This window comes from Mesoplodon bidens (assembly GCF_964165515.1).
Source record: "Mesoplodon bidens genome assembly, chromosome: 2".
NCBI classification, from domain to species: Eukaryota; Metazoa; Chordata; class Mammalia; order Artiodactyla; family Ziphiidae; genus Mesoplodon; species Mesoplodon bidens.
Window position 1 is genome coordinate 2,487,148 of NC_138177.1, and position 27,107 is coordinate 2,514,254.

The 27,107-nt window shown below is 46.7% G+C and overlaps 1 protein-coding gene across 3 annotated transcripts; it reads left to right on the forward strand.

The window, feature by feature from the left end:
• Nucleotides 1-4,040: 4,040 nt before the first annotated feature.
• DDX59 (DEAD-box helicase 59) lies at nucleotides 4,041-25,565 on the forward strand. 3 transcript variants are annotated; one of them, XM_081226432.1, is made up of 9 exons: nucleotides 4,041-4,193; nucleotides 4,753-5,110; nucleotides 5,317-6,137; nucleotides 7,203-7,370; nucleotides 10,237-10,326; nucleotides 18,175-18,426; nucleotides 19,651-19,803; nucleotides 20,321-20,449; nucleotides 25,098-25,565. In XM_081226432.1, exons 3-9 carry the CDS (start codon nucleotides 5,328-5,330, stop codon nucleotides 25,359-25,361), a joined length of 1,866 nt encoding a protein of 621 aa, XP_081082558.1. In that variant the 5' UTR covers nucleotides 4,041-4,193; nucleotides 4,753-5,110; nucleotides 5,317-5,327; the 3' UTR covers nucleotides 25,362-25,565. The 3 variants fall into 3 exon arrangements, with proteins under 3 accessions (XP_081082558.1, XP_081082560.1, XP_081082559.1); XM_081226434.1 differs by lacking the exon at nucleotides 4,753-5,110; XM_081226433.1 differs by lacking the exons at nucleotides 4,041-4,193; nucleotides 4,753-5,110 and adding an exon at nucleotides 4,484-4,585.
• Nucleotides 25,566-27,107: the final 1,542 nt, after the last annotated feature.

Consider the following 27,107-nt stretch of genomic DNA (forward strand, 5'->3'; position numbering starts at 1 on the left):
TATTACTATAGGAATTTCAATTCTCCCCCCAAATTGACGTACAAAATTAATGCATTTCCAATCATAATCACATCAGGACTTTTTTGTGGAAATTGACAAGTTGATCCTAAAACGTATATGCAAGAAAAAAGGGCCAAGAATAGCCAAGACAAGCCTGAAGCAAACTTGCTCAACCGGACAGCAAAATGTGTAAAGCTATAGTAAGTAAGGCAGAAGGGTACTGGCACAGGGACAGAAAACTAGGAAGAGAATAGTGGATCCAGAAACAGACGTTCACACTTTGGGGCCTTGATATATGACCAGAGATGGTACCGCAGGTCACTGGAGAAAGGGTTCTAGTCAACACATGGTGTTTGGACAATTGGCTGGCTATCTGGAGAACAGGAAAGGAAAGGAAATGGATCCCTACTTCATACCAGACAAAACCCAATTCCCTACGGATTAATGATTTAAATGTAGAAGGCAAAACTTTAAAATTTTCCCCCAATTCTAAGAAATACCTTTCAGATAGCAGGGTAGACAAGGATATTTTTTTCTCTTTGATAGACTTTATTTTCTACAGCAGCTTTAGGTTCACAGCAAAACTGAGAAGGTACAGAGATGCCCCGCCTACCTGCTGCCGCTACACAGGCCCAGCCCCCCCATTATCAACGCCCCCCCCACCAGATGGCATGTTTGCTTCAACGAACCTACAGACATGCATCACCATCACCCAGAGTCCATGGTTCACCTTAGGGTTCACTCCGCTTGTACATTCCACGGGTTTGGACAAAGGTATAATGACACGTGTTCCCCATGACAGTGTCACACAGAATAGTTTCACTGCCCTAAATATTCCCTGCGCTTTGCTCATTCATCCCTCCCTCCCCTCAACCCCTGGCAAGACCAGGAGTTTTTCAAGACATCAAAGCTTGCTAATTACAAAGGAAAGGAAAGGATAGACATATTTAACTATGCTAAACCTAATATTTATCTAAAGATAGTATAGATAAAGATAGTATAGAAACAAAGAAAGTGAAAAGATCTTGGACTGGACCCTGGCCTGGGGGTGTGGGGGATTGCTCTAAATCATTGCTCCCCAACCTTTTTGGCACCAGGGACCGGTTTCGTGCAACACAATTTTTCCACGGACGGGGGATGGGGTGGGGGGGTAACGTCAGCCATGGGGATAGCAGATGCCGCTTCGCTCACTCACCCGCCGCTCACCTCCTGCTGTGTGGCCTGGGGGTTGGGGACCCCTGGTCTAAATGACATTATTGGAACAACTGATGAAATTTCAATGTGGACTGTATATTAGACGTATCATATCAGTGCTAAATTACCTATATTTGAAAATTGTTCTGTGCCAACATAAGGAAACATCATTGTTTTCAGAGGTGCAGGCGGCAACTTACTCTCAAATGGTTCAGCAAAAATAATTTATATATTGTCTCTCTTACATACAAATACAGCAAACTGTGAGTCTATGTGAAGGGTATACAGGAGTTCATTGTATTAGTCCTGAAACTTTTCTGTAAGTTTGATATTTTGTTTTCAAAATAAGAAGTCAAAATTTAAAAAAATATTTGAAAACACATGCTATAAACAGGGAGAAAATATTTGCAACACATACAATTGACAGAAGATCGGTATCCAGAATGTTTTTTAAAATAAAAACGCTTAGAAGAGGAAAAGAAACATAAATGAACAATCAGCACATGAAAAAATGCTCGACATTATCAGTAATTAGAGAATGCAAATTAAGACCATAATCTTGTACCAATTTACTCTCAGTAGACTAGCAAAAATTAAGAAGTTTGACCAAAACAATGATTGGAAAGAATGTGGAATAACAGGAAAGGGCTGATCCGTGCTGGTGGCAGTATAGATTGGTACCAGCACTTTGAAAACATGTTGGCGTCATCGTGTAAAGCTGTATACCCCATTCCTCTGACCCAGTTCTGCTACTCCTAGGTTCAAATGAGACAAGTGCAAGAGGTATGCACAGGAAGGCCCTTGCCAGCCTTGTGAGTATCACCCAGGCAGGCTCAGGTTTTGTTGGGCATGAGCTTATGTAATTGGAGAAAAATCACAACAAATTGCAAATGTGACAAAACCCAGGAAAGTACCATATTCGTTTTTAAATCAACTGTCTCACACACCTCTATACCCTTTTCCTTCATTCTTTTGGCTGCACATGCTTAATCCCCTCTTTATATGACAATGATTTCCATAATATCATTTTCCATAGAGAAAATGAGAAGATTGCCCTTCTTCTAACATAGTTTACTGAACATTTTTTATTATTAGTATTTGGGATGTAGAAAACATGTGTCTTCACATCCAGACAGACTCACCGTAGTTCTGTTGTAGGGTTGTGACCTACAAACTCAGGGAATCTGACAAATTTTACTTTGTGTGATTCTCATCATTAAAGAAAACATGTAAAATGCATTTATAAACATATAAGCACGACTACATTCCTGACAGGAGAGAACTTCCAGGTCAGAACTGGATCCTCCACTTACAATTTTACACATCTGAGTTTTTTCAGATTAGCTTCCAGCTCCCTACATTTCAAACTAGGTTTCTGCCCCAACACACACATACGTCAGGTGCTGGAGGCTATGGGACATTCCTATTCTGATATGACTATCTGTTCATGCACCCTCCCACCCTGGGGCGAAAAGCAAGAGCCTGACATTAAAGACTGCAAACCTCACCCACACTCTCCACTGAACTCAAACGCATCCCTGATAAAACGCACCTTGGCTCAAGCCCAAATGCCTGCAGCCATGTATCACCCAAGCTGAAAAGGGCTGAAGGAGGGGGAGCAGGAATGTAAAGAGAAAGTGGTCCTCTTCCATCGTGGTTTAAATGTCTTCCTTCTGTAGATTTTACAAAAACATATGACCATGGGAACACATTGCCAAGGCTCCTCTTTCGGGTCGATGGGAGAGACCCATGGGAGGGGCCCTGAAACTCCAATTTCATTAGCTTCATGGTCAGTTTGCCTCCAACAATAACAAAATACTGGAGACAAGTGTCCACAGAAAAATGGATAAACAACTAGACATAAACGACTTCACAGAAACGCAATGCTACAGAAGTAAAGATAAATGTTCTACAGCTTGCTTACACTTAACAGCTTGGGTGAATCAAAGAAACGTTCAACGATAAAAGCAAATCCCACAAGACTGTGTATCATTTGTATAAAGCTCAAAAAGAGAAAAGTCAAACAATATATCCTTTGGGAATGCCTCTACTTATAATAAAACGACTAAGAATGTCAAGGAGAGACAAAGTTCAGGACAGTGGTGGTCGAAGGAAGAAGCAAGGGGTAGAACCCAGGCGGAAGCACCCGTATATATGCTCCACGTGGATAGTGTGGAGTCACAGACTTCCGTTTCCTCAGTGTGCTTTAAAACTTACATATTTGCTCAACATGTGATTTCGAGGGCATCCAGTATTAGCCTGAAAGTGCTGAAGTCCTGGAGCCCCGAGTCCCTCCCTCCGGTCCCGCGCTTTCCCCATCACTTCACTGCCAGCGGCTCGGGGACCAGTTCCAGCGAAGTGCGACCCCCCGGGACCCACCCGGCACGTGACTGTGTGACTATCCCCGCCGTCGGGTGGGGCGGGTGGAAAGGTCCAGAGTATCTCACGTGCACACTAAACCTGCTCCGTTAATTCCAGTTATTCGCCAGCTAGAAGCAGATCAGGGTTCGAGGCCCACAGGGCCTCACCCACTCCCCGCAACACCCCCCCACACACCCGCCTCCAAGCTTGCCAACACCCCCACTCCCACCCTCGTCCCCGCCCCGCCCCTTTCCCGGCACCTTGACTCTTTTCCTCCAGCCCCGCCCACTCGATTACGCGAATTTTCCAAGAGGATCCCCACGCCTGCCCCTCCCCACGGAACCCGCCCGCTCAAACCAGTCTCTGGGATTTACAACCAGCCGGAAGCCGGGAAAGGGGCGTGGAAAACGCGCGGAACTGCCCGCCCCCGCCCCCTCCCTTCCGGCCTCTCCGTCGGGCTCCGCCTTCCCCGTGCGCCGCGGCGCATCCCAAAAGCCGGAGAAGTGGATTCTGCGCTCCGCACGGTCTCCCAGCTGCAGGGTGGCGGCGTGGCCCGGGCTCAGCGGCCGGAAGCCCGGCCCAGCGCCTCAAGGGGGAGCCGCCCCGAGAGGGAGCGGACGCGGCCGCAGTCCGCGCGGGTGAGCGTGCCCCCGGCCCCAAGGCTCGGGCTTGCCTCCCGTCCTACTCCTCTCGTGCGGGACCTGGGCGCCGAGCCGCGGCGGCGGGACGGGCCCTGCGCAGTCCCCTCCCCCTCCCTGTTACCCCCAAGCCCGGGCCATGGCAGCGCCGTGACGTCACGCGCCTCTGCGTGCGGAACCGCGGTGGGGGGGCGACGCACGAGGGGATTGACGTCGGGGGGAGGGACGACGCCCGGGGGCAGGGGAGGGGAGGGGCGTTGGCGCGAACAGGAGCAGCGCGTATTCAGCCCCGCCCGCTCCGGCTCTGTTCCGTCGCGAGGACCTGCGTTCCGAGCTCCTCCCTCTCGAGTGCAACCGCCCCTCCCCTCCCTTGACCTTTTCGGAGACTTGAGGTGGTAACCCTAGACCTTAACTTGTAATTTCGTTGGAATTTTTCTGGAAAAATGGAATCTGGCAATATATCCTAAGAATTTTTGTTTTGAGAAAAATGTTTCTTAGCATATTTGGCAGCCCCCAAATTAGGTTAAAAGTCTGTTTACCAAACGCTGTCATTTTGCAGAAACCTGTTTTGTTGTAAATGGGAAGCGCTGTGGTTGGAGGCTTGCACACGCTGAGAAGGTGTGAGCTTCAAGTCCCTCAGCCTCCAGGTGCTGAGTCCCCCGTGAGAACTGAACCCACGCAGGGTGCAACGTAACAGAACGCGCGTGCCTACTTCGCGCTCAGCTCTGACCTTGGAACCTAGTAACTGCTGCACACGTGTTACTAGTGATGCTTGTGGCTTCGTTTTAAAGACTCCAGTTGTGAAGTAGACCTTTTTCTTTTTGTGTTTTCGTTTGTGAACGTGTAACAGAAGGGTTTACCCCCAGAATTTCTGTGATGTCTGGTATGTCAAAGTGCAAGTCAGTCCACAGACGGAGGTCAGTGGTGTGAAGCCGTGTGCAGTGTATGCAGACAGAAGTGTCTTCACCCGGCGGACTTGGGCGGGGGCGGAAGGGAAGCTTGATGGGAGCATCGCCTTCTTTGTTCTTTTGAGGCAAAACGTGGGGACATGATGAAATTAGGGTTCTTTATCTGTGACTTTATTGAGGGTAAAATAAACCTCAGTGTATAATTTCTTCCACAGAATATTGAAGGATGTTCGTTCCAAGATCCCTGAAAGTCAGGCGGAATGCTCACGATGATGGTGGAAGTTGTGCAGCCAAGAAAGTCAAACCAGAAGCAGAAGACCCCCAGCTGGGTGCAGGCGGGGATGGTCCAGCCGATGACGCCTCAGGTACCAAAGAAACCGCACTAGCGGCGCGTCACGGCGCCCAGCCGTGCCCTCTCCCCGGGCCTGCCAGCCAGGTGCCTGAGGGGGGTCTGGCTGGACCCGGGCAGCGGGCGCAGGACAGCGATCTCCTCGAAGAGCCGGTGAAGTCCTTCTCCAAAACGCAGCGCCAGGCCGAGCCCGGGGAGCCGGTGTGCGTGGTATGCGGGCGGTACGGAGAGTACATCTGCAATGAGACGGATGAAGACGTGTGTAGCCTGGAGTGTAAAGCAAAACACCTTCTGCAGGTGAGCGGAACGGAGGAGCAGTTAGCGCCGGGCGGTCCACAGAAAGCGGGTTCTGGGCCAGCGGCTCCACGTGCTGCTTCGTATGTCTACACCGAGCACGCCTTCATCTCGAACCTTCGGGAGGACCAGATTGAAAACCTCAGACGGCAGCTGGGAATCGTGGTTCAAGGGCCAGGCGTCCCCAGGCCCATCATTGACTTTGAGCATTGCGGCTTCCCTGAGGCCTTAAACCTCAACCTGAAGACCTCGGGCTACGAGGTCCCCACCCCCATCCAGATGCAGATGGTCCCCCTGGGGCTTCTGGGCCGAGACGTGCTGGCCAGCGCGGACACCGGCTCTGGGAAGACGGCCGCCTTCCTGCTTCCCGTCATCATGCGAGCTCTCTTTCAGGTAAGGTAGAGCTCACCTGTATGAACCTCAGGAACAGTCAAGGTGTTTACCAAGTGTCTTCCTCAACTACGTTAAAATTGCAAACTGAAACCAAGTACTTAGACCTTTAGTCACTGGGACTAAATTTTATTATACTGAACCAGTCTCTTCATTGAAGGTCTAAAAAATTGCTTTCCTTACAAAGTGTTGTCTTTTTAACAAATTTTCTATTCAAGGAACAGGCTTTGGGTTTGGGGCGAAAATCCTGCTGACCAGGTGAGCTGTGATTTTTGTGTCAGTCTAGCCTGCTGCAATTTTGTGTTTCGAAAAACCTGATACCAAAGTCAGAACACTGTTGTAGAGTTTCAAAATATACCACTAAGCGTGACCTGCGTTTCATCTTAAAATGATACCACCTTACCTTACTCGTTGCTTTATAAGCACTGCTGCACATAGTTTAACAGATGTTTTGAGTAATTATTTGCCAAGTACTAGAGAGTTTGTGAGGTTTGGAGGATGGCAAGGGGGGAAAGGAGTGAGAAATGTAGGCGAAGGGAGAAGAGATAGAGGAAATTTTGGAACACTAAAGTGTAGTAGAAGATAATGTGAGAAAAAAATAAAAGACTAGATTTTCAAAATATAGACGAAACTCACTGGAAGACCAAAATAGAATGTTTGTATAAGTAAGGTCACCTGACAAAGAAGTGAGTCTACAAGAGCGCTGAGGGGAAATCGAGGGTAGGATGCCAGGCTTCACCCAGATCTTCAGGGCAACCGGCAGGTTTCTCTTCCGAGGAGGCCGGCTGGAGGTCGCACGGTCCAGTCGATGGGAAGCCAGGCTTCAGTTTTCCCGCCTTGACTGAGGCAGATGCCTCTCCCTGGTCCTGATGGTGGTCTTTCATTGTCTGTCTGTGTTATGTGAGAAATGGGTGCAATTTATGCTGGTTTTGGAGGAGAATTCTGCAGTTGAGCAGAAGGCCGGTGGGCTGATGGGACCACTTTCAAAGAAAAGTGCTCCTGGGGCTGCCTTGAGGCTTGTGTCCACAGCTGCAGAGCTCATTGCTGGTGTGTTTCACATCTTTGCAGAGCAGGATGCCATCCGCGCTCGTCCTCACGCCCACGCGGGAGCTGGCCATCCAGATCGAGCGCCAGGCCAAGGAACTGATGAGCGGCCTGCCCCGCATGAGGACCGCGCTCCTGGTGGGGGGCCTGCCCGCCCCCCCGCAGCTCCATCGCTTGCGCCAGCGCGTTCAGGTGGGCTCCCTGGACCGAACGCGTTTGCAGAGGACCTAAGCAATGCAGGAACTAAGGGTTTTCGCCCCCTGAGGAACTTCAGAGTGTGATTTTAGGTGGCCTTTGAAGTCTTGCCACGTGAGCCTTAATTTTAAAGTTCGTTTTCTGTGGGGAAGGACAGGAGCACAGGTTAGGGAGGTGCCTTTTGTTTTCCCAACGCTGTCGGATGTTCTCACAGCCATTACCACCCTTAATCGTTGCGTTTGCTCTGGGAGGTGGGGTGGCGTACCCCCCCTTTCACAGTTGAGAAGATGAATCTCCGAAAGGCGGGCCTTCTCTCAGGATCGTGGCTGATACACTTTAGAGTGTGATTCCTACAAACAAGGACATTGTCCTTCATCATCACCATCCCGTTATAGACTCAGGAAATACACGCTGGTCCGTTGGGATGCATTAACATTGGTCTCACCGCCTCCGACCCCGCTCCGGTTTTGCTAGTTGTCCCATCAGCTTTTTTCCGTCGAGTTCAGAGTCTTTCGTTGCTTGTAGCTGTGTCATGTCTCTCTCAGTGTCTTCAGTTTGGGGCTGATCTTTCCTTTTTTCTCAGGATCTTGGGACTTTTGAAGGATTATAAGCCGCTTACTTGGAAGAACAGCCTTCAACTGATTAGATTCAAGTTACGGGTCTTGAATTTAGTTCTTTAACAGAACACGACAGAGGAGATGCTTTTCTTTTCATTATATCCTTTTAGATGGCACACAGTTTCAATTTGTCCTTTTACTGGTGCTTTTATCTGTCAAGTTAAAACTGTAGAGTTTGTTTGTACCTTTTGTGTTGAGTAAGTATTTTAAGGGGAGTACTTTCAGGTTGTAAATTTATGGAGCTTCCCCACACTTTCCACTTACTTTCTTGTTTATATCAGTACGGACTCGTGGTTCCCTGTTTTTTTCCAGGGTTATGACCTGTTTGACCCTTGGGAGCACCTTCCGGCCGGTGTCTGTGCCCTTTTATTATATCCCTGTCGTTCTCCGACTACCTTCTCTACTTTGCATCTGAAGAAGATGTTCTGTACTTACCTCGTTCTTTCATGGCCTCAGCCCGGGAGCTCTCTCCACGGAGCCCTGGCTCCTTCGGTGTGGAGAATAGTATTCAGAAACCGAGACCTGGGCTCTCCCTGGGCTCCTTGCTGTTGAACTGTCATTGCTTCTGGGACCTCAGCCTATCAGAGACCATGAGTTCATGTTGATAACTTCCAGTTCTCATTCATCACAAGGTTCCTTTTACGTTTTCTGTTTCCGTGTCGGTAACTCTGACGATGAGAAACGTGCCATCCCTTATCGTTTATGTAGTTATTTCTCTGCCCCATCTCCCGGCATGTCACCGGTGTCCCTCCCTCACAGCGATGCCTTCCTCCCTGGACTCTGCCCTGCACGGCCTCACCCCTCCTCTCCCGGCTGCCGCTCCCCCTGCCACCCAGGCCAGGACCCCCAGACACCTACCCTCTGGGAGGAAAAGCAACTGAAGCGTCTGTGTGCTCGGCAGAGCTATCTTTCAAGAGTAAGGACAAGATGAAGACCTACTCAGATAAACAAAACCAAGAGAGTGTATTGCCAGTGGACCATCTAAAGGAACTTCTGGAGGAAGCCTTCTGCAGATAAAGAAGATTCCAGAGAGGAAGGTTGCGGGGGTGGAAGGAAGCTGGTGCGAAGTCAGCAGTAAGTGTGTGGGCGAAGCTAAACAAACACAGGCCGAGCGAACAGTGACCGTGGTTTCAAAATAATGGGGTGAATACCATCCCACAGCGTGTAAGGGCAGGCGAGATGCGATCGCGGTAAAGCATCGCCCTGGATCTTTCAAGAACAAGCTAAAAGTGTTGATTAACTTTATATTAAGTTACAGATTTGTTGACATTCAAGGCGAAGCACTCAAAGATTGAAAAAGAAGTTGATAACTTCCAAACCACCAGAGGGGAAAATGGAAGAGAAGGAGTGAAGTCAAGTCAAAGTAATTAAAATTGACTTAATATTTGTGGATGTCTGAAGTACCCACGCCAAACCCTGTGTTCTAGGGATACAGACCTATTATCATCCGCGGCGATGTTACCGCTGTGCGGGTGTGGACTGGAAAAGTGGGTACAGCTGAACATAGGAGGCCATTTGTAACTGCACCAGAGTGATCCCGGCACTGTGTCATTTAATCCTCACCATAGTTTTTAGCATTTCCATCTTACGACGGGAGAAGAGAGACTCACACCATTATTAAATGCTGGAGCCACGATTCCTGCTGAAGTTTGACTAAAGAGCCCCTACTTTTAACCACAACTTCAGCTAATATATTATAAAACTCTTAAGGCCCTTGAGTGACCTTAGAGTTCATTGTACCCAGCCTCGTAATTTAAAAGTGAAATAGCAGGCCCGGAGAGGGCAAGGGGTTTGCACTTGTTCACAGAGCCAGATAGCGGTGAGCGTGCTCGTAAGGCCCTCCGGTGTGGCCCCTGCCAGGTTCTCAGGCGCCCCCTCCACCCACGCCAGCCTCCCTGCCTCCGAGCCTCACTGGTCAGGATGCCCTTCCCTCTCCCTGGACCTGCCCGTCATGCTAACTCCCGTTACCCCTGTGGGTGTTGGCTTGTGCTTTAGCAGCACTGAGTGCGTCCCTCCATTTATCACGTCCTGTCCTCATCCTCGTGAGCACGTGTTTGCTCTGTGTCTTCCTTAGTATCGTGACTTTCAGGAGAACAGAGACCAAGTCTGACTTACTCATCATCGAGCTCCGAGCACTTACACCAGAGTCTGGGATGCATTGGCCACTCAGGAACTGTAGAATGAAGGAATACGTGAGTGAATGAACCTGATCGAACTTTCTAATTTGCCTTTTCTCTTTCGTTCAGGTTATCATAGCAACTCCTGGGCGACTTCTGGATATAATAAAGCAGAGCGCTGTAGAACTCGGCGGTATAAAAATTGTAGTAGTGGATGAAGTAAGTAGTGGTGTTTAAAAACAGAGTTTTATATAATCTGTGAAAAGCGCATTATAGTTATATAATTGCATTGTGTTATCAGGCATTTTCTCTCCCAAAGGAAAACAATTCAGGGATTTTTTTTTAATTGGCAATAGTGGTTCTTAAGCTGGTGCCTGTGTAGCACTGCCGCTAAACTAAAATTAAACCAGCACTGTCTTGTCCTAATTGATTGAAAATGTAAACTTTACAGGTATACTGTATTCTCAAGTGTTAAGTTTTTTTAAACATGCTGGGTGTCATTTGTCTACAAAAAAAAAAGAAAGAAAGAAATCAGTGGCAAATAACTCTCAGCGGGAATTTTGGAAGTAGCTAATGATGCTTAGTTGGAGGAGCTTCTTTATTTTTTTCTATGTGGACACAGGTGTCTGTGGTGGTGGTTTTCTGTGTTGCATAGAGCACATAGGCATTTTTATACTTTGGCCTTGCTTAATAAGAAGTAAATGTGTTATTATTTGATGATAATCCATGTACCAACCGGATGGGGCATGGCTGTGCTGCCTGCACGCTCGTCCCGCTGGCTGTGACGGGGCAGAGGCTTGGGGTTACCCAGCAGTGATCAGTGCTGACCAGTGACAGCAACCTGGCCTGCGTCTGTGGCGCCAGGGAGTAGCCTTGGGACAGCAGAGGGTGTGGCTGCAACACAGCCAAGACCCAGAAGACGGGGGGTTGAGCCTTTACTGCGCCTGCTGTGAGACCTTGGGCAGGTCATTTCATTTTCCAGAGTCGTGACAAGGAAGAGCAGTGGTTGTGAAAATGTCTCCCACTGAAAAATCCCGTATAAATGTAAAATAATATCCAGTCCTTTAGGAAGCGCTGCTAAGCCCGCGTTTCCCTGGCCTGGCCTTTGGGGGACCTGATCTGTTGTGTTGGATTGTCATTCTTCCTGCCACCCTGAACGTGTGGCTGGGTTTCCCCTGTGGATAAGCGCATGTCCTTAGGTTTCCCCTCCCCGTCTTACGAGCCTGAGGATGATCCTCCTCGTAGAGAATTTATTCATGCCCCCCTCTCTTCAGAGCATTTTCATTTTCTTATGTTAACAAGGTTTCCCTGGCACCCCAGGGCTGCGCTCAAGGTGATGGTGCCCGAGGAGTGCTGTCCGGCAGAAGTGCACCGATGCCCAGCTCCTCGGCAACTGGGGACGTGGCTCCTGTGTGGTCAGGGGAGAGGCGCTGCTCAACAGCAGAATCGGTCACATACTGAAGCTGAAGTCAGCACAGAGGTGCTCCTTGGGTGCAGGAGACGAGCCCTGGGTGAGATGGGTGGCGTCACAAAGAAGCTTTTAAACACCCTCCAAGCCCGCAAGGTGCCCTGTTCACAAAAGGAGGCGAAGGTCTGAATTCGTCCCGAGAGCTGAGGTTTGCCCTCCCCCAGTGCAAGCTGTCAGTAGGACCGTGTACGTGCTCAGGGTTTCAGGAGAAATGAGAGGGTCAGTACGTTGGCTTCTCAGAGGTCACGGGACTTGACCTGAGCCTCGGAAGAGGGAAGAGGATTTAGAAGACTAGAGGATGCATCCAGTGTCCCAGTTGAAGAGACTAAGGCAAGCAGACTCGGTCGGGTCGGAGACGGGCCGGCCTGAGGGTCCTGCGTGAGAAGTAACGGGGAGGTGAAGCCGGTGGCTGGCGGGTCGGGTTGCAGAGGACCCGGAAGGGAGGACGCAGGGGAGTTTGGCTGTGACCTGGGGGCGGTGAGGCTTAGATTACTGGGCGGGTGTGCCATGTGTGAAGTGGTGGTTTACCGGGTCTGCTGCCCATGCGGGGGAATTAGAGGAGGAAGAAGAAAGCCAGCCAGCGGCCCAGACGAGGGGGGAAGGTTGGGGACGGTCTGGAGGCAGGCGTCGGGGTTCGCCTGAGGGTCACAGTGAATCACTTACGGGTCGTGTGATGACCGGACACGCGGGAGGACGAAGGTGGGTGGGGTGCGCCTTGATTTAGGGCCCACGGGGACGGGCTGGGGCCTGGTGGTCACACTCGAGTTGGTTTTGGAGAGTGGAATTTCACGTGGGTGCTGGATGGAGGGGCAGGTACCAGACCCATGCGTGAGAGTCCGCGGGACGCGCTGGCTTCTCTAAGGAGGAAGCTGAGAGGGACGAGCAGTGGGCTGAGGCTCTGCCTTGTGCAGCTGAAGACAAGTCAGTGAATGGAGAGGTGGTCTGAGAGCCCAGAGGGAACTGGGAACAAATAATGTCCCTGGGGAGAGAGGCCACTGTTCCGGGGGCGGGGGGAGGGGGCCGGACACAGGAATGGTCAGGCCGGAAGTCTAAGGCAATCCTTTAGGATTAGGAAAATTTGCTGTCACCCTCCGCGTCCCCCGTGTCCCGAGGATTCTCTCCCACCCCTTCCGCCTGCTCTTCCTCTGTTCCGTGTCTGTGACTCAGAACATTCCGTCTGGAGCCGCCCTGCAGACCTCAGGCCCCCTTGTCTCTGCTCCGGGGACCCGTGCGCAGACCGTCCTTCTCCTGCAGTGTGTTCCCTGCTCCACCCGGTGACCAGGCGCACCGTTTGCCGTTTCCCCAGTGGCTGAGATGGAGAACCAGAGCTCGTGCTTGGATGCTCTGGTTCTGTGGGTCTGGGGTGGAGTCCGGGAATATTTGCACTGCTTGCCTTTGTGGAGGCTTGGGGTGCTGACGTACAGCTAGTGCTTGCTCCGTGCTGAGAGCAACGAATGCTTATCTCTCTATCAGATCCATTAGGGCTTTTCCCGTGCTAGCCTTTGCTCTTGGTTGTGAGGATGTCGTGGAAAGCGAGGTGAGCTGTGACACAGGCGTGTACACAAGGTGACGGGACAGAGGCGCCCGAGGAGGGGGGCCCCTCAGGTGGGAGGGGCCTCTGGGGGGCCCACTAGGCTGAGGGCTGAAGAGCAGGAGCTGCCACGCAGAGATCGGTCTGGAGGAAGGGCTCCAAGCGGGAGAAGGGCCGCCAGCCACAGGGGGACAGGTGAGGACAAGTGGCGAGCGGGGCAGGTCCCGGGGAGGGAGATGGGCTTGCAGGAGGGGCGAGGGGGAGGCCGGAGGCCGGGCTGGGGCGGGCGCCCTCCTGGTGTGATGGGAGGTCTCGGGAGGCTTGGGTCGAGGAGGAGCACCTGTGACATGTCCTCGGGCATCTGTCTGATTGCCTGAGGTGAGCGGGTTCTGGTCGGCTGAGGCAGGAGTCAGGGGTCCGCACGGACGTCAGCAGAATCTGCGGGGCTGCTAATGGATCGGAGGTGGGGTGATGATGATGAGACACGAAACAGAGGTGCCTGACGGTGCCGTCTCGTGAGATGCTGCTGGAGTAGGGCTGGGTCTGGCAGTGGGAGAGACGGTCTGTTTTGAACATGTTAAGTTCCAGGGGCCTTGAGGTCCAGCTGGGGCCACGGAGTGGGCAGTGAGTCTCCACCACTTGAGTCCAAGGAGGCGGTTATGGCCCCGAGTGAGGTTTGGGGCGTCTTTGACGTGTCCGTGGTGCTCAGAGCCCTGGAACTTGTTGAGCTTCCTGGAGGGAGAGCGTGGGTTGAGACGGAGGGGGCCTGGGACGCAGCCCACGGGCTCACTGACGTACAGAAATTGTCTGAAAAGGGAGAGCCAGGGAGGGAAGGAAACCAGGGCTTGAGGGAGGGCTGGTCAGGATGTGTCGTGCTGTCGTTTAACTGTATCGTGTTTCAAGGATATCAACATAGTAAGTTTCCCTTCTGGACCATCAAATTTGGAAAGGTAGGGTTTCCTCCCGTGTCGTCGCTGTCGAGCACACAGCATTGAGCTTGGTGTTCATGACGTAGGTTTGGGGCCAGTGGTCCCCGGTCCACCAGCTCCACCACATCGTAGGGCACTGTGTCATGTGCCTCATCCACATCTGTAAAGCGGGGTCACGATGGTGCCCACCTCCCACCATGCTCCCTTGAAAGGTGCCCAGCGTCCAGTAAATGCCCATCGAATGGGGACTGTCAGCCACCGTTGGCTACGAGTCAAGGTTTGCTGAGTGGAGTGAATGTTTAGCCTGGGGACCCTCAGGAGTGAAGTTTTGGTGGCAGAGATGGAAGTCGGATTGTCCGCGATTAAGGACATCACGAGCAATGAAGAAATGCAGGCGACACCAAGAACAGTTCACAGAAAATTAGGCCAAATTTGCTGTTTAATTAGGGGACACCTACGTTCACCTCTTACCTTATTAATGCTTACTCTGTATCCAAGTGCTGTCTCCCCCCGGGGACTCTGAGATTTTCAGAGTAGCCTTGTGTTCATTGTGAGTGGCTCTACTATTTGAATCACCTTAAATTTAAGTAGTGCTTTTAATTCTAAGAGGTTTTTTTTTTTTTTTTTTTTTTTTTTTTTTGTGGTACGCGGGCCTCTCACTGTTGTGACCTCTCCCGTTGCGGAGCACAGGCTCCGGACGCGCAGGCTCAGCGGCCATGGCTCACGGGCCCAGCCGCTCCGCGGCACGTGGGATCTTCCCGGACCGGGGCACGAACCCGTGTCCCCTGCATCGGCAGGCGGACTCTCAACCACTGCGCCACCAGGGAAGCCCTCTAAGAGGTTTTTTAAAGTACATGTTCCCCCACATTTTAATCTGTTAACACCCCTCTAAGGTAGGTAGGAAATAGATTTATAAGTGGAAACTGAGGTGTAGAAAGAAAAAGATTTTCCCAAGATCTGATTGATAATGGCTTTCAAAAAATACAGTTTAGATGGGAACCAGTCATGAATATTGTTTAGGTAGGGGCGTGTGTGTGTGTGTGTGTGTGTGTGTGTGTAAATGAAACAGAACTTTCATGAAACAATACTTAACCTTGTGACATGTGATTTCTCTGTTCTCATATGTTTTATTCTATCCTATTTTGTGGTTTTAAAAAATGCTATTCATGGCCCATTCTGCAGTTTGAATAACAACTGTATTCTATGAGTAATCCACGTACATTAAAGAGAAGTTAGAGGGACTTCCCTGGTGGCGCAGTGGTTAAGAATCCGCTTGCCAATGCGAGGGACACGGGTTCGAGCCCTGGTCCAGGAGGATCCCACATGCCGCGGACCAACTAAGCCTGTGCGCCACAACTGTTGAGCCTGCGCTCTGGAGCCCGCGAGCTGCAACTGCTGAGCCCGTGCGCCTAGAGCCCATGCTCCACAACAAGAGAAGCCACCGCAATGAGAGGCACGCACACCGCGACAAAGAGTGGCCCCCGCTCGCCGCAGCTGGAGGGAGTCCGCCTGCAAGGACCCAACGCAGCCAAAAAAAAAAAAAAAAAAGATTTCTTTAAAAAAAAAAAAATTAGAAACAGGAGGAAAAACACCCATATTCCCATTGAAATAACCATAAATAACCATAGTCATTGTATTTCTTTTTCATTTTCTCCTGGCCTTGAGAATTCAGACATTATTCTGTAGACACTGGGAAACTTTAAAGGATTTTAAGCCTGAGTGTATTATAATCAGACTCATATTCTCCACGTGGAGAATAGCCTTTGAGCAAGAAGGCTGGTTCCCAGGAGGGAGGGGAGGGCTTGAGCCAGGGTGGTGGCTGTAGGGAGGCGGGGGAGGGTTTCCAGACACAGTAAGGAAATGGAAAGTAAGTGAGGCAGCGCTGGTGTCCGGGTAGTGGGACGATGGGCGAGTGTGGCTTTCTCTACTTTGTTTTGTTTACCAAGTTTTCTACAGCGAGCACGTTATTATTTCTAGTATTTAAAAATAATAATAGGACTTCCCTGGTGGCGCAGTGGTTAAGAATCCGCCTGCCAATGCAGGGGACGCGGGTTCGAGCCCTGGTCCGGGAAGATCCCACATGCCGTGGAGCAACTAGGCCCGTGAGCCACAACTACTGAGCCTGCGCGTCTGGAGCCTGTGCTCCGCAACAAGAGAGGCCGCCATAGTGAGAGGCCCGCGCATCGCGATGAAGAGTGGCCCCTGCTTGCCGCAGCTAGAGAAAGCCCTCGCACAGAAATGAAGACCCAACACAGCCAAAAATAAATAAATAATAATTTTTAAAAAAGTACACTCTTCAAATAATGATAATAATTGCATCTTAAAAAGAGTTAGACAAAGACTTAAAAATGGCTGTTGAATGTGGCACCTGGGGAGTGATTGAAGACCTGAAGGAGCCGGTGAGGGGCGGGAGGTGAGCCCTGGACTGGACAGTCGGGGGAGGGCGGGGAGGTGGGGGAGGGAGACCGCACGCAGGGCTGGAGGACTCTTCCAGGAAGTTTGGGTGAGAAGAGAAACTGAAGGAATTTATTTCTCCTGAACCAGGAGAAGCAAGGCCATCTACTGAGATGAATGGGGCTTCGTGGGATTACTGAGGAACGTGGAGATGTTTGCAGGCACACTGTGGGTGTGTGTTCTCTCTGTCTGCTAGTTTGTTGAAACACTGAGAAGGACCTTGCTGGTACTTCATATACTTTATCTCATTAATCCTCATCACAGCCCCTGGAGGTAGTTACTATTATCATTTCCATTTATAAAGGGAAAAACTAAGGCTTAAAGCTCTTCGTTAACTTGCTTGAGGTCATAGGTAGAGCCAGGATCAAACCCAGACCATCATGATAATTTCATATTTTTTAAATGTCATAGAATGAATAATATTAAAACAAGTGATCAAGCTTCAGTCTAATGGACAGCACATTAGTGGACACTAAAACAATTCAATGTCTTATTTTCCAAAATTATAGACACCCAGATTATATTTGAAAATCAAGATAGCCTTAACTTTTCTTTATTTTAAAATTAAAAACTTAAAAAATTTTTTCTCTTTTTTTCAGCAATACATTCATTGTTTTTATTTTTTTTAATGTTTATTTATTTTTGGCTGCGTTGGGTCTTAGTTGCGGCACGCGGGGTCTTCCGTTGTAGCGCACAGGCTTCTCTCTAGTTGTGGCACACAGGCTCCAGAGTGTGTGGGCTCCATAGTTGCGGTGTGCGGGCTCCAGAGCACGTGGGCTCTGCACTTGCGGTTCATGGGCTCAGTAGTTGCGGCATGCGAGCCCCCGCAGCATTTGGGATCTTAGTTCCCAGACCAGGGATTGAACCCTCATTCCCTGCATTGGAAGGCGGATTCTTAACCACTGGACCACCAGGGAAGTCCCTCATTGTTTTTAAAAACCAGCAATGCAGAGGTATATACAGAAGTGAAAACCCCCAAATTAAATTTTTTTTATTTGAAATCATATTTTATTATAGATATATGTTCATGGTAAAAAAAAAAAAAAATTCAAGAACTTCCCAGGCGGTCCAGTGGTTAAGACTCTACACTTCAAATGCAGGGGGCGCAGGTTCAATCCCTGGTTGGGGAGCTGGGATCCCACATGCTGCACGGTGTGGCCAAAAAAAAAGATCAAACTTTGCAAAAAGCTATAAAATGAAGAATAAAATTGTTCCCCCTCAGCTCACAATTCTCCTCTCCAGAGTTAGCAATTAACTTCCCTGAGTATATATACAAATGGCCGCATGTTATACATAGTGTTCTCTATTTTGCTTCTTTCCTCCTAGCAGGGATAAAGAGCTTTCTGGTCATTTTTCATGCTAGCACCGTGTTGTATGGTATGGATCTACCATAATTTACTTACCAGGTCTCCTCCTGTTGGATATTTAGGCTGTATATGGTGGGGTTTTTTGGCCACTATTACTAATGCCATAATAAAAATCTTTGTATATCATTATAAACGTAATTACACAATATGTAGTTTTATATATATTTTTTTCCCAGTTAATCCTTTGGCTTTTGACATTGTGGTGTATTTTTCCGTGTCAAGAGTTTTAAATTTTTTACGTTCTTAATTGTATCCGTTTTTTTTCTAGGGTGGCTCTGGGTTTTCATGTAGGACTAACTTTACAATGATTTTGTTTAGGCTGATACCATGTTAAAGATGGGCTTTCAACAGCAAGTGCTTGACGTTTTGGAAAACGTGCCTCATGACTGTCAGACCCTTTTGGCTTCGGCCACGATTCCAGCCAGCATAGAGCAGCTTGCAAGCCAGCTTCTGCACGACCCCGTGAGAATCATCGCTGGGGAGAAGAACCTGCCCTGCTCCAACGTGCGCCAGATTGTGTTATGGGTGGAAGAACCAGCCAAAAAGAAGAAACTGTTTGAAATCTTGAATGTGAGTGGTAAAGCGGTCAGCCCTGCTTTGTAGATTGCACTTGCATTTTTCACAGTTTTTTGGTTTTTTTGGCCACACGGCTTGTGGGATCTTAGTTCCCCAACCAGGGATTGAACCTGGGCCTTCCGCAGTGAAAGCACGGAGTCCTAACCACTGGACCGCCAGGGAAGTCTCCACAGTTCTTTTTTTTTTTTTTTAACAAATTTATGTATTATTTTATTTATTTATTTTTGGCTGCATTGGGTCTTCATTGCTGTGCGCAGGCTTTCTCTAGTTGCAGCGAGCGGAGGCTACTCTTTGTTGCGGTGCGCAAGCTTCTCCTTGCAGTGGCTTCTCTTGTTGGAGCACGGGCTCTAGGTGTGTGGGCTTCAGTAGTTGTGGCATGCGGGCTCGGTAGTTGTGGCTCGCTGGCTCTAGAGCGCAGGCTCAGTAGTAGTGGCGCATGTGCCTAGTTACTCCACGGCATGTGGGATCTTCCCGGACCAGGGCTCGAACCCGTGTCCCCTGCCTTGGCAGGAGGATTCTTAACCACTGGGCCACCAGAGAAGCCGTCTCCACAGTTCTTGAGAGAGTGCTTTTTAGATGCAGCTTCAGGGGAACCTGCTGTGGATGTTTAATAATAAATTGCTTTGCTTACTTCAGAATTCTTTAGGGTTCAGATAAATTTTTATTTGTGAAAACATGCAGTATAGACGCAAGGTTGGTTTTTTTCCCATTATTATAGAAAGATATTTAAATATCAAGGTTATTCCCAAAGAATATTTTTTTGTTTCAAAAATTTTTAGTAGTTTAAAATATAAGGTAAAGACAACTTCTTTCTTGGCTGTTCTGTCCTTGAGAAATAGAATTTTTTTAACAGTAGCTGGTTTAAGCAGAAATTTGTTAAGTGGGTGGTATGTACAAGCGTAGTTGTTAAAAATACAGTATTAAGTTAAATATGGTTTATTTTGACTTACAAACAATTTTGGAAATTTTAAATCGCACTTAAAATCATTTCTGCAGTTTTAACGAGGTGATGCAGAAGTGTGAAGGACGTACACTGTTTGCCTCCTGTTTGTGCATATTTTAAAGAAAACACTCATTTTAACAGAATGTGCCTTTTTTCCTTCTTAGCAGTGTTGGTAAACCTATTGATAACTAGCTTATACTAATGCTCTCAGAAAAACGTCCCATTGTAAATTATGTTATGGCAATCATTTTAAATATGTGTTTTTAATGTTTCAGGATAAGAAACTCTTTAAGCCTCCAGTGTTAGTATTTGTGGACTGCAAACTAGGAGCAGATCTGTTGAGCGAGGCCGTTCAGAAAATCACAGGTCTGAAAAGCACCTCTGTGCATTCCGAAAAGTCACAGCCGGAAAGGAAAAACATACTGAAGGTGACACCCAGCGTTCTGTTTTCTTCTCTTTCCTGTAAATCTGTTTTGCCTCATTTTCAAGAGATACCATATTATCTGCTGCTTTTTAAAGCAGACCTTTTTTTTTATTAATGACCCTGAGAGCTTCAGGCACGCAGCGGTGTGAAGTTAATTGTTCCTCTTGCTCTGGCTTCTGTGTTTTGGGAGCAATAAGCCTGTCCCCTAGGGATTGTCTACTAAATAGATTAATCATTCAGAATCTGCCATTTCTGAAATCAGGTCACTTTGGACTGAGGCATAGAGTAATTCACCTTTGGAAAAGGTTTGCCTGAATAAATTATTAGAAAAAATTTGGGGTTGGGGTCGGAAGGCCTTTAAGCTGCATATGTCTCTCAGATGTACTAAGACCTATACTTACTGCGAAGGTATTGCAACAACAGTATTGAAGAAAGTGTTGAGAAAAGAAAGGATAATCTGAATGACAGAAAACCACTCAAGATAAATCCTCAATAATGAATTTTGTTGCTGTTTTGGAAAGGGTTTACTTGAAGGAGACTATGAAGTTGTCGTGAGCACGGGGGTCTTAGGAAGAGGCCTGGACTTGGTCAGCGTCAAGCTGGTTGTCAATTTCGACATGCCTTCCAGCATGGATGAATACGTGCATCAGGTAAAGAGATTTTATATGTTACCACCATTTTGCTCATGAATTTTCTTATGCAAGGCATTGTCGTTACAATGGTAAGTTAAAAAAAAGCAGGACATACAACTGCATGTATTTTTGCTTTTAAAATATATAAACTAAATTACGTTTTTCAAAACTATATGGGTGCCTAGAATGCATTAAAAATTAGTTGGAAATAAAACTAAAACGTTTATTAAAAAAATTTCAGTGATTAGCTTTTGGTGTAGTTTAATTTTCTTTATCTTTTTTGTTTTCTTCAGTGAGCATATTAAATGGCTTTTATAAGCAGAAAAAGAGGGCTTTGTTTAAAAAGGTTGTTGTAAGTTGCTGCATCTGGCCAAAATAAAATCGATCTGCTGAAGTGTTTGTTTTTTTAGGAATCATGTCTTCATCTCCTCTTCATACCCTTATTCGCTCTAGACTTTCACCTTTCAGAGTTTGGTTCCTTTCCTTTGCTGCCAGAGATAACAGCAGCTCTTCTTTCTCGCAGAAATAAAGCCTCTCTGAGCGCCACGTTATCTCACTGACTGCTACCTGTCTTCCTTCTCCGGCATCACTTACAGACTCTTCAAGTAAAGCCCTTCTCTGATGTTCTTAGAATCACCTCTGAATGTCACATTTACTGGAGCCGCCCACTGAAATGCCTGTAGCGCCCTTACTGAGTTGTTGCTTTATTTTTCATAAGACTTCATAATCGAGCAGTCTGCCGTCTCTCTCCCTCCTTCTTGCTCGCTCTCTCTTTTTTCCTTTCTTCCTTTTCTTTTTTTTTTTTTTGTTTGGTACCACCTCATTTACCCGTGCCTCAGGGATTTGACTTTTCCACAGGAACTGATTGTTCACGTAACTGAACTTTATTTTCTTCCGAACTTTCAATGTAATGATTTTGGCTGGATGGGGCTTCCCTGGTGGCGCAGTGGTTAAGAATCCGCCTGCCAGTGCAGGGGACTCGGGTTCGAGCCCTGGTCTGGGAAGATCCCACGTGCCGCGGAGCAACTAAGCCCGTGTGCCACAACGACTGAGCCCGTGTGCCTAGAGCCCGTGCTCCGCAACAAGAGAAGCCACCACAATGAGAAGCCTGCACAGCTCAACGAAGAGTAGCCCCACTCGCTGCAACTAGAGAAAGCCCGCGTGCGGCAACGAAGACCCGATGCAGCCAAAGATAAATTAATTAATTAAAAAAATAATAATAATTTCGGCTAGAAATCTGTCTAGAGTATTAAAATACTTAAGAAGCTTCTTTGCTTGTTAAATGGAGCATGCTGCTTAGACCTATGTACCTGTCTCTTGCTCTCCCCAGGTCAGCCCTGTGGCTGGCGGTTATCACCCTGCACCCACTGTAATACAGGTGGTGTGCCTCGGGGTTGCTGACAGGTGCAGAGCTGTGTGCCTCTCCTCAGAGGGGCCACAGATCCTTCTGCTTTTCTAGTTCTGTATTCGGGTGTTTTTTGTTTGTTTCAATCATCAGAGTACACATACACACGATAATAAATCACGCAAATAACGAAAGTATAAAATGAAAGGTAAGTCTTTTCAAGGAAGCCCTCCTACCTTTGAGTGGTTCCCCCAGTTCACACTGCAGAAACGGTAAATGCATGCGTGTGTGCATATATACAGATGTGATGTGCATGCCCTGTCACACCTTCCACATAAATGGGACCATATTATTATACCCACTATTCTGTGCCTTTTTTCCTTTTTTTTTTAAAGAGGAAATATATTTATTTTATTGAAGTATAGTTGGTTAACAATATCGTGTTAGTTTAGGTCTACAGCACAGTGATTCAGCTCTATGTGTGTGTGTGTATAAATATACTCTTCAGATTCTTTTCCCTTATAGGTTATTACCTAATATTGATTAGAGTTCTGTGTGCTATATAGTAGGTCCTTGTTTTTTTATCTGTTTTATATATAGTAGTGTGTATCTGTTAATCCCAAACTGCTAATTTATCCCTCATCCCACTCCCCCTTTCCCCTTTAGTAACCGTAAGTTTGTTTTCTGTGTCTGTGAGTCTCTCTGTTTCAGAAATAAATTCATTTTTTTTGTTGTTTTTTCTTTTTAGATTCCACATATGAGTGATATCACGTGACAGTTGTCTTTCTCTGTCTGACTGACTTCATTTAGTATGATAATCTCTCTAGGTCCATCCATGTTGCTGCAAATGGCATGATTTTATTCTTTTTTATGGCTGAGTAGTGTTCCATTGTGTATTTATACCACATCTTCTTTATGCATTCATCTGTCTGTGCCTTCTTTCTTTATTAAATAGACTTGGACATTTTTCCTTATCAGCACACACACTAGGTGCCATTTAATAAGTGTTAATATGTATTGAGTGCTTAGCCTAATGCCAGGCACTGTTCTAAGCTCTTTAAATGTTTTTACTTGTTGAATCTGGCTTGTTCTATTTTCGTGGCTGCATGGGAATGTATTATATGGATGTCCTGTAATTTATTTAACAAATCCTTCACTGCTGGACAATCAGATGTTTCCAGTGTTATTAAATAATGCTGCAGTGAACGCCTATATACACAGCTTCCTGGGCCTCTCCTGCAAGTACATCTGTAAGAGAAATTCCTAGTGGGAGAGCTGCTGGGTTAAATGATATGGGTATTTAAAATTATAGTCAGTATTCCCACGTGTCTGATTTTTAATTTCAGGGATGGTAAGCTTCTGGAGAAATAATTTTGTATTGTTAACATTAGCTGTCTTTGGCCGGGCTGCGTGGCTTGTGGGATGTTAGTTCCCCAACCAGGGATTGAACCCAGGCCCACAGCAGTGAAGGCGCCCAGTCCTAACCACTGGACCGCCAGGGAACTTCCTAGCTATCTTTTAGAATTTGGAGACCATTGCAGTTAATTTTTAACTGCTTTTTATCTCAGTATAACATATCTAGTATAAATTACATCTCAGATGTAATCCACCTGCTATACAATTTGCCAATTTAAAGTGTACAGTTCATTGGTTTGTAGTATATTCATAGAGTGGTGCAGCCATCAGTATAATTGATTTTAGAAAATTTTCATCGCCCCCAAAAGAAACCCCTTGCCCCTCAGCAGTCATCCCAGTTCCTCATCACACATGCACACACCCTCATTCTCAGGCAACCGCAACTACGGTAGATTTATGTCTTCTGGACATTTCATGTAAATGGAATCATACAGTATGTGGTCTTTTGTGACTTGTTTCTTTCACTTAGCATAATGTTTTCAAGGTCCACACGTTGTAGTATTTTATTGACCAATAATATCCCATTGTAAGGATACACCGTATTTGTCCATCCATTCATTGGTTGCTAGACATTTAGGTTGTTTGCACTTTCTGGCTACTACGAATAATGCTGTGAAGGCCCAAGGCCATGTTTTTGTGTGGACATGTGTTTTCATTTCTGTTGGACATAAACGTAGGAATGGAATTGCTGGGTCCCTGTTGAACATCTTGGGGAACCACCAGACTGTTTTTCCCATGTAGCTTCATGTTTTACATTCCCACCAGCAAAGTATAAATGTTCCATTTTCTCCATATCCTCATCGACATTGACACTCTTTTTTTTATTATAGCCAGGTTCATAGATAGGAAGTGTTTTTGATTTGCCTTTCCCTAATGACAGTGATGTTGCACATTTCATGTACTCATTGGCCATTTGTATACCTTTGGAGGAATGTCTGCTTAAATCCTTTGCTTTTAAATTGGGTTGCCCCTTTTGAGTTGTAAAAGTTCTTTATATGTTCTAGAGACCCTTATCAGAAACATGATTTGCAGATATTTTCTCCCATTCTGTGAGTTGCAGGTATTAATTTTTAGTTTCATTGAAACAACTCAGTAAGGTAAATAAATCAGGTAAAAACAAAAGCTGATACTGAAAAACAGCATCTCCCCCTTATTTCTCCCCAGTCTAATTCTCTGCAGGCCACCCCTTTCAGCCTTATTAGAGTTTTCTTTTACAGCGTTAAAAATGTTCTGTATATTGGCGGGAACTATCTATTCATTTAGATAATCTGAGTATACTTTAAGTTCTACATTTCAATTAAGGAGCAGAAATTGACCATGATTGTGTATTTCCCTCCCTTCTGAAGAGTTTCTCAGTATATCTGGAGACACGTTTTGTTCCTTCTCACGGGTCTCCACAAATTTGTGTCTGTTTAACTCTGTCAAAATGAGAAATAACTATGCACAAATGGACTTGCTTCAGTCTCACATTTCAAGGCACTTAAGTACTATAAAGGAGATAGATGCTCTTAATGCAATAGCTTTCAAAAAATTTCTACTTTAAACCACCCACAATAGGAAATATCTTTGTCTCATTACCCCCTACACATACATACAAACATGCACACACGCACACATATGCGCACATGCACACACGTGCATAACTGAAACAAGTTTCACAAACAATACTCACTTTTATTATTTTTATTTTCTTATTTTCTATTTGGGTTGTTTCCTTAACACTATGCTAGTGGCAGCCCACTAAATTGATTTCACAAGTATATTGAGGTGAACAACTCAAAGAATGCTGTCTGAACAAATGTTCATCTTAGTGAAGCTTCTGTAAATACTAGGCTTCGTTTTCTTTCAAGAGACATTAAGATTCTATGTGAACATTTTGAAAACGTCCTTTGCATTTCATTTCAGGTTGGAAGAGTGGGGAGATTAGGTCAAAAGGGAACAGCGATTACTTTCATCAATAACAACTCGAAAAGACTCTTCTGGGATATTGCGAAACGAGTGAAACCCACAGGGTCCCTTCTCCCCCCCCAGTTGTTAAATTCCCCTTACCTTCACGACCAGAAGAGAAAGGAGCAGCAGAAGGATAAGCAGACGCAGAATGATCTGGTCACGGGGGCTAATCTTATGGACATTATTCGAAAACATGATAAAAGTAATTCTCAAAAATGATTTGTGATACCATGTTGAATAATTTTTATTGCATATTGTCAGTGAAATTTCTGTACATTATTCCTGTATGGTTTGATGAATGTGACATGCACATGAAACAAAAAGTTAACACGATGTAAAAAGTTTTAATAGACTATCAAATTTATACAGCAATATTGTATTTATTTTCCTTTTTAATTTTCATAAATTAAAAACAACAGAAAGTGAATTACTAAATGAAATAAAAACTTCTCTCTGGAAAAAGTCCTTTTTTTTGTTTTTTCAATAAATATTCCTCATAGCTATCATCAGAACCAGAAACCCACACATCCTGACTCAGATGGCGATTCTTCTGTTTTATATCCACTGTGCTGCATGCACGTTGACACCTGGATTATTGTTGAATCAATGAATATTAGGAGAAAAGTAAATGATAAAAAATGGAAGAAATGGTCAGTGCTCCTTTTGAAAGAAATGTTAAATATCTATTTTCTCTCTCCGTTTTCCTTTCGGCTGGATAAACGTAAATTTATTTTACATCTGATGTGGGCTGCTCATCAAATAATGTCAAGTTATGTGAATGTTGCATGGCAATATATAGTTTTATGTTAACGCCACTTTGCTAATTCAGTTGATTAATTTAAAAAATACATTTAAAAAATGTATTGGTGTACTCCACACATCTTTCCTGAGCTCACACTATGTTCTGGACATTTGTTCAGTGCTCAGGACACAAGTGGACGTGCCTGCCCTCAGAGCATACAGACTGCGTAATAAACCAACTTTAAAGTCTGGGTAATTTCACAAAACCCAGATGTATTTCTCACTTAATGGCAGGGCTGGCAGCTCTCCTCTGGGTCTGAGTTCTTCCATCTCTTGGTGGCACCGTCTTAAACACGTGGCCTCCAGGGTCGGCCTGAGAAACACAGGCAGGTGCTGCCCCGTCTGGGCTCAGGCTTCCAAACCTCTCAGCTGATGATTTTAAACGCTGGGAGGAAGGATGGGCATTTCACTTTGATGCAGCAATACTTTCATTTCTTTAAAAACCATTACTATTGGTTTAGCTGGGTTAGTTAGATGGTATGTTACGTAAATGTTGACACTTAAACAAGCATTATATCCTCAGCATCCTCCCCGGGGGTGAGGGACCAATGTGGGTAACTAAACCCTAGTGTTTGGTCTCCACCCAATGGGAACAGTGGGGTCCGAGTCTCCCCAGAGAGCACGAAACCTCAGGACTCCCTCTCGCCCCATTTCTGTCTGCCGACTGTTGAGCGGTATTTCAAGGGACCAGGCTGTGGCAACCCTTAAGGCCCAGGGCGCTGTCAGAGGAGCAGTGAGCACGAGACTGCACACATACCAGGCGGTGTCAACGTGTTGGTAATACTCACCAAAGAAAGGGCAGCTTTTCAGGAGACTCAGACGTGTTGATAGATAAAAGCAGTATGACCAGAAAAACAAGAAAGCTTTGCAAATCAGCATTTGCAGAGGAACGTATTTAAGCAAAAACAAGTACTGTTGGGCTGTAACATCACCTCCCTGGTCAGCTTAACCCGCGGGCACCCTGGCTTCTGCTCCCAGCGCTGGGCACACGATCCTGTGTCTGTGTTCACCTTCTTCCAGCCACGCGTGCCCTCCGTTCTGGGTTTTGTATTGCATGGGGCATGTGGACCACACTCTTGGAGACTCACCTCTCAAGGCAGCAGGTGGAGGAGACAGCGGTGGGGAGGGAGCCCTGACTCACAGGCTTGTTATGCGGACCAGACC

Excerpts from the sequence above, each read along its gene's own strand:
- DDX59 (XM_081226432.1), top strand. The coding sequence starts at position 5,328 with ATGTTCGTTCCAAGATCCCTGAAAGTCAGGCGGAATGCTCACGATGAT. Across the intron at positions 18,427-19,650 it reads AACTGTTTGAAATCTTGAAT|GATAAGAAACTCTTTAAGCC; the intron begins GTGAGTGGTAAA and ends TTAATGTTTCAG. Across the intron at positions 19,804-20,320 it reads AAAGGAAAAACATACTGAAG|GGTTTACTTGAAGGAGACTA; the intron begins GTGACACCCAGC and ends TGTTTTGGAAAG.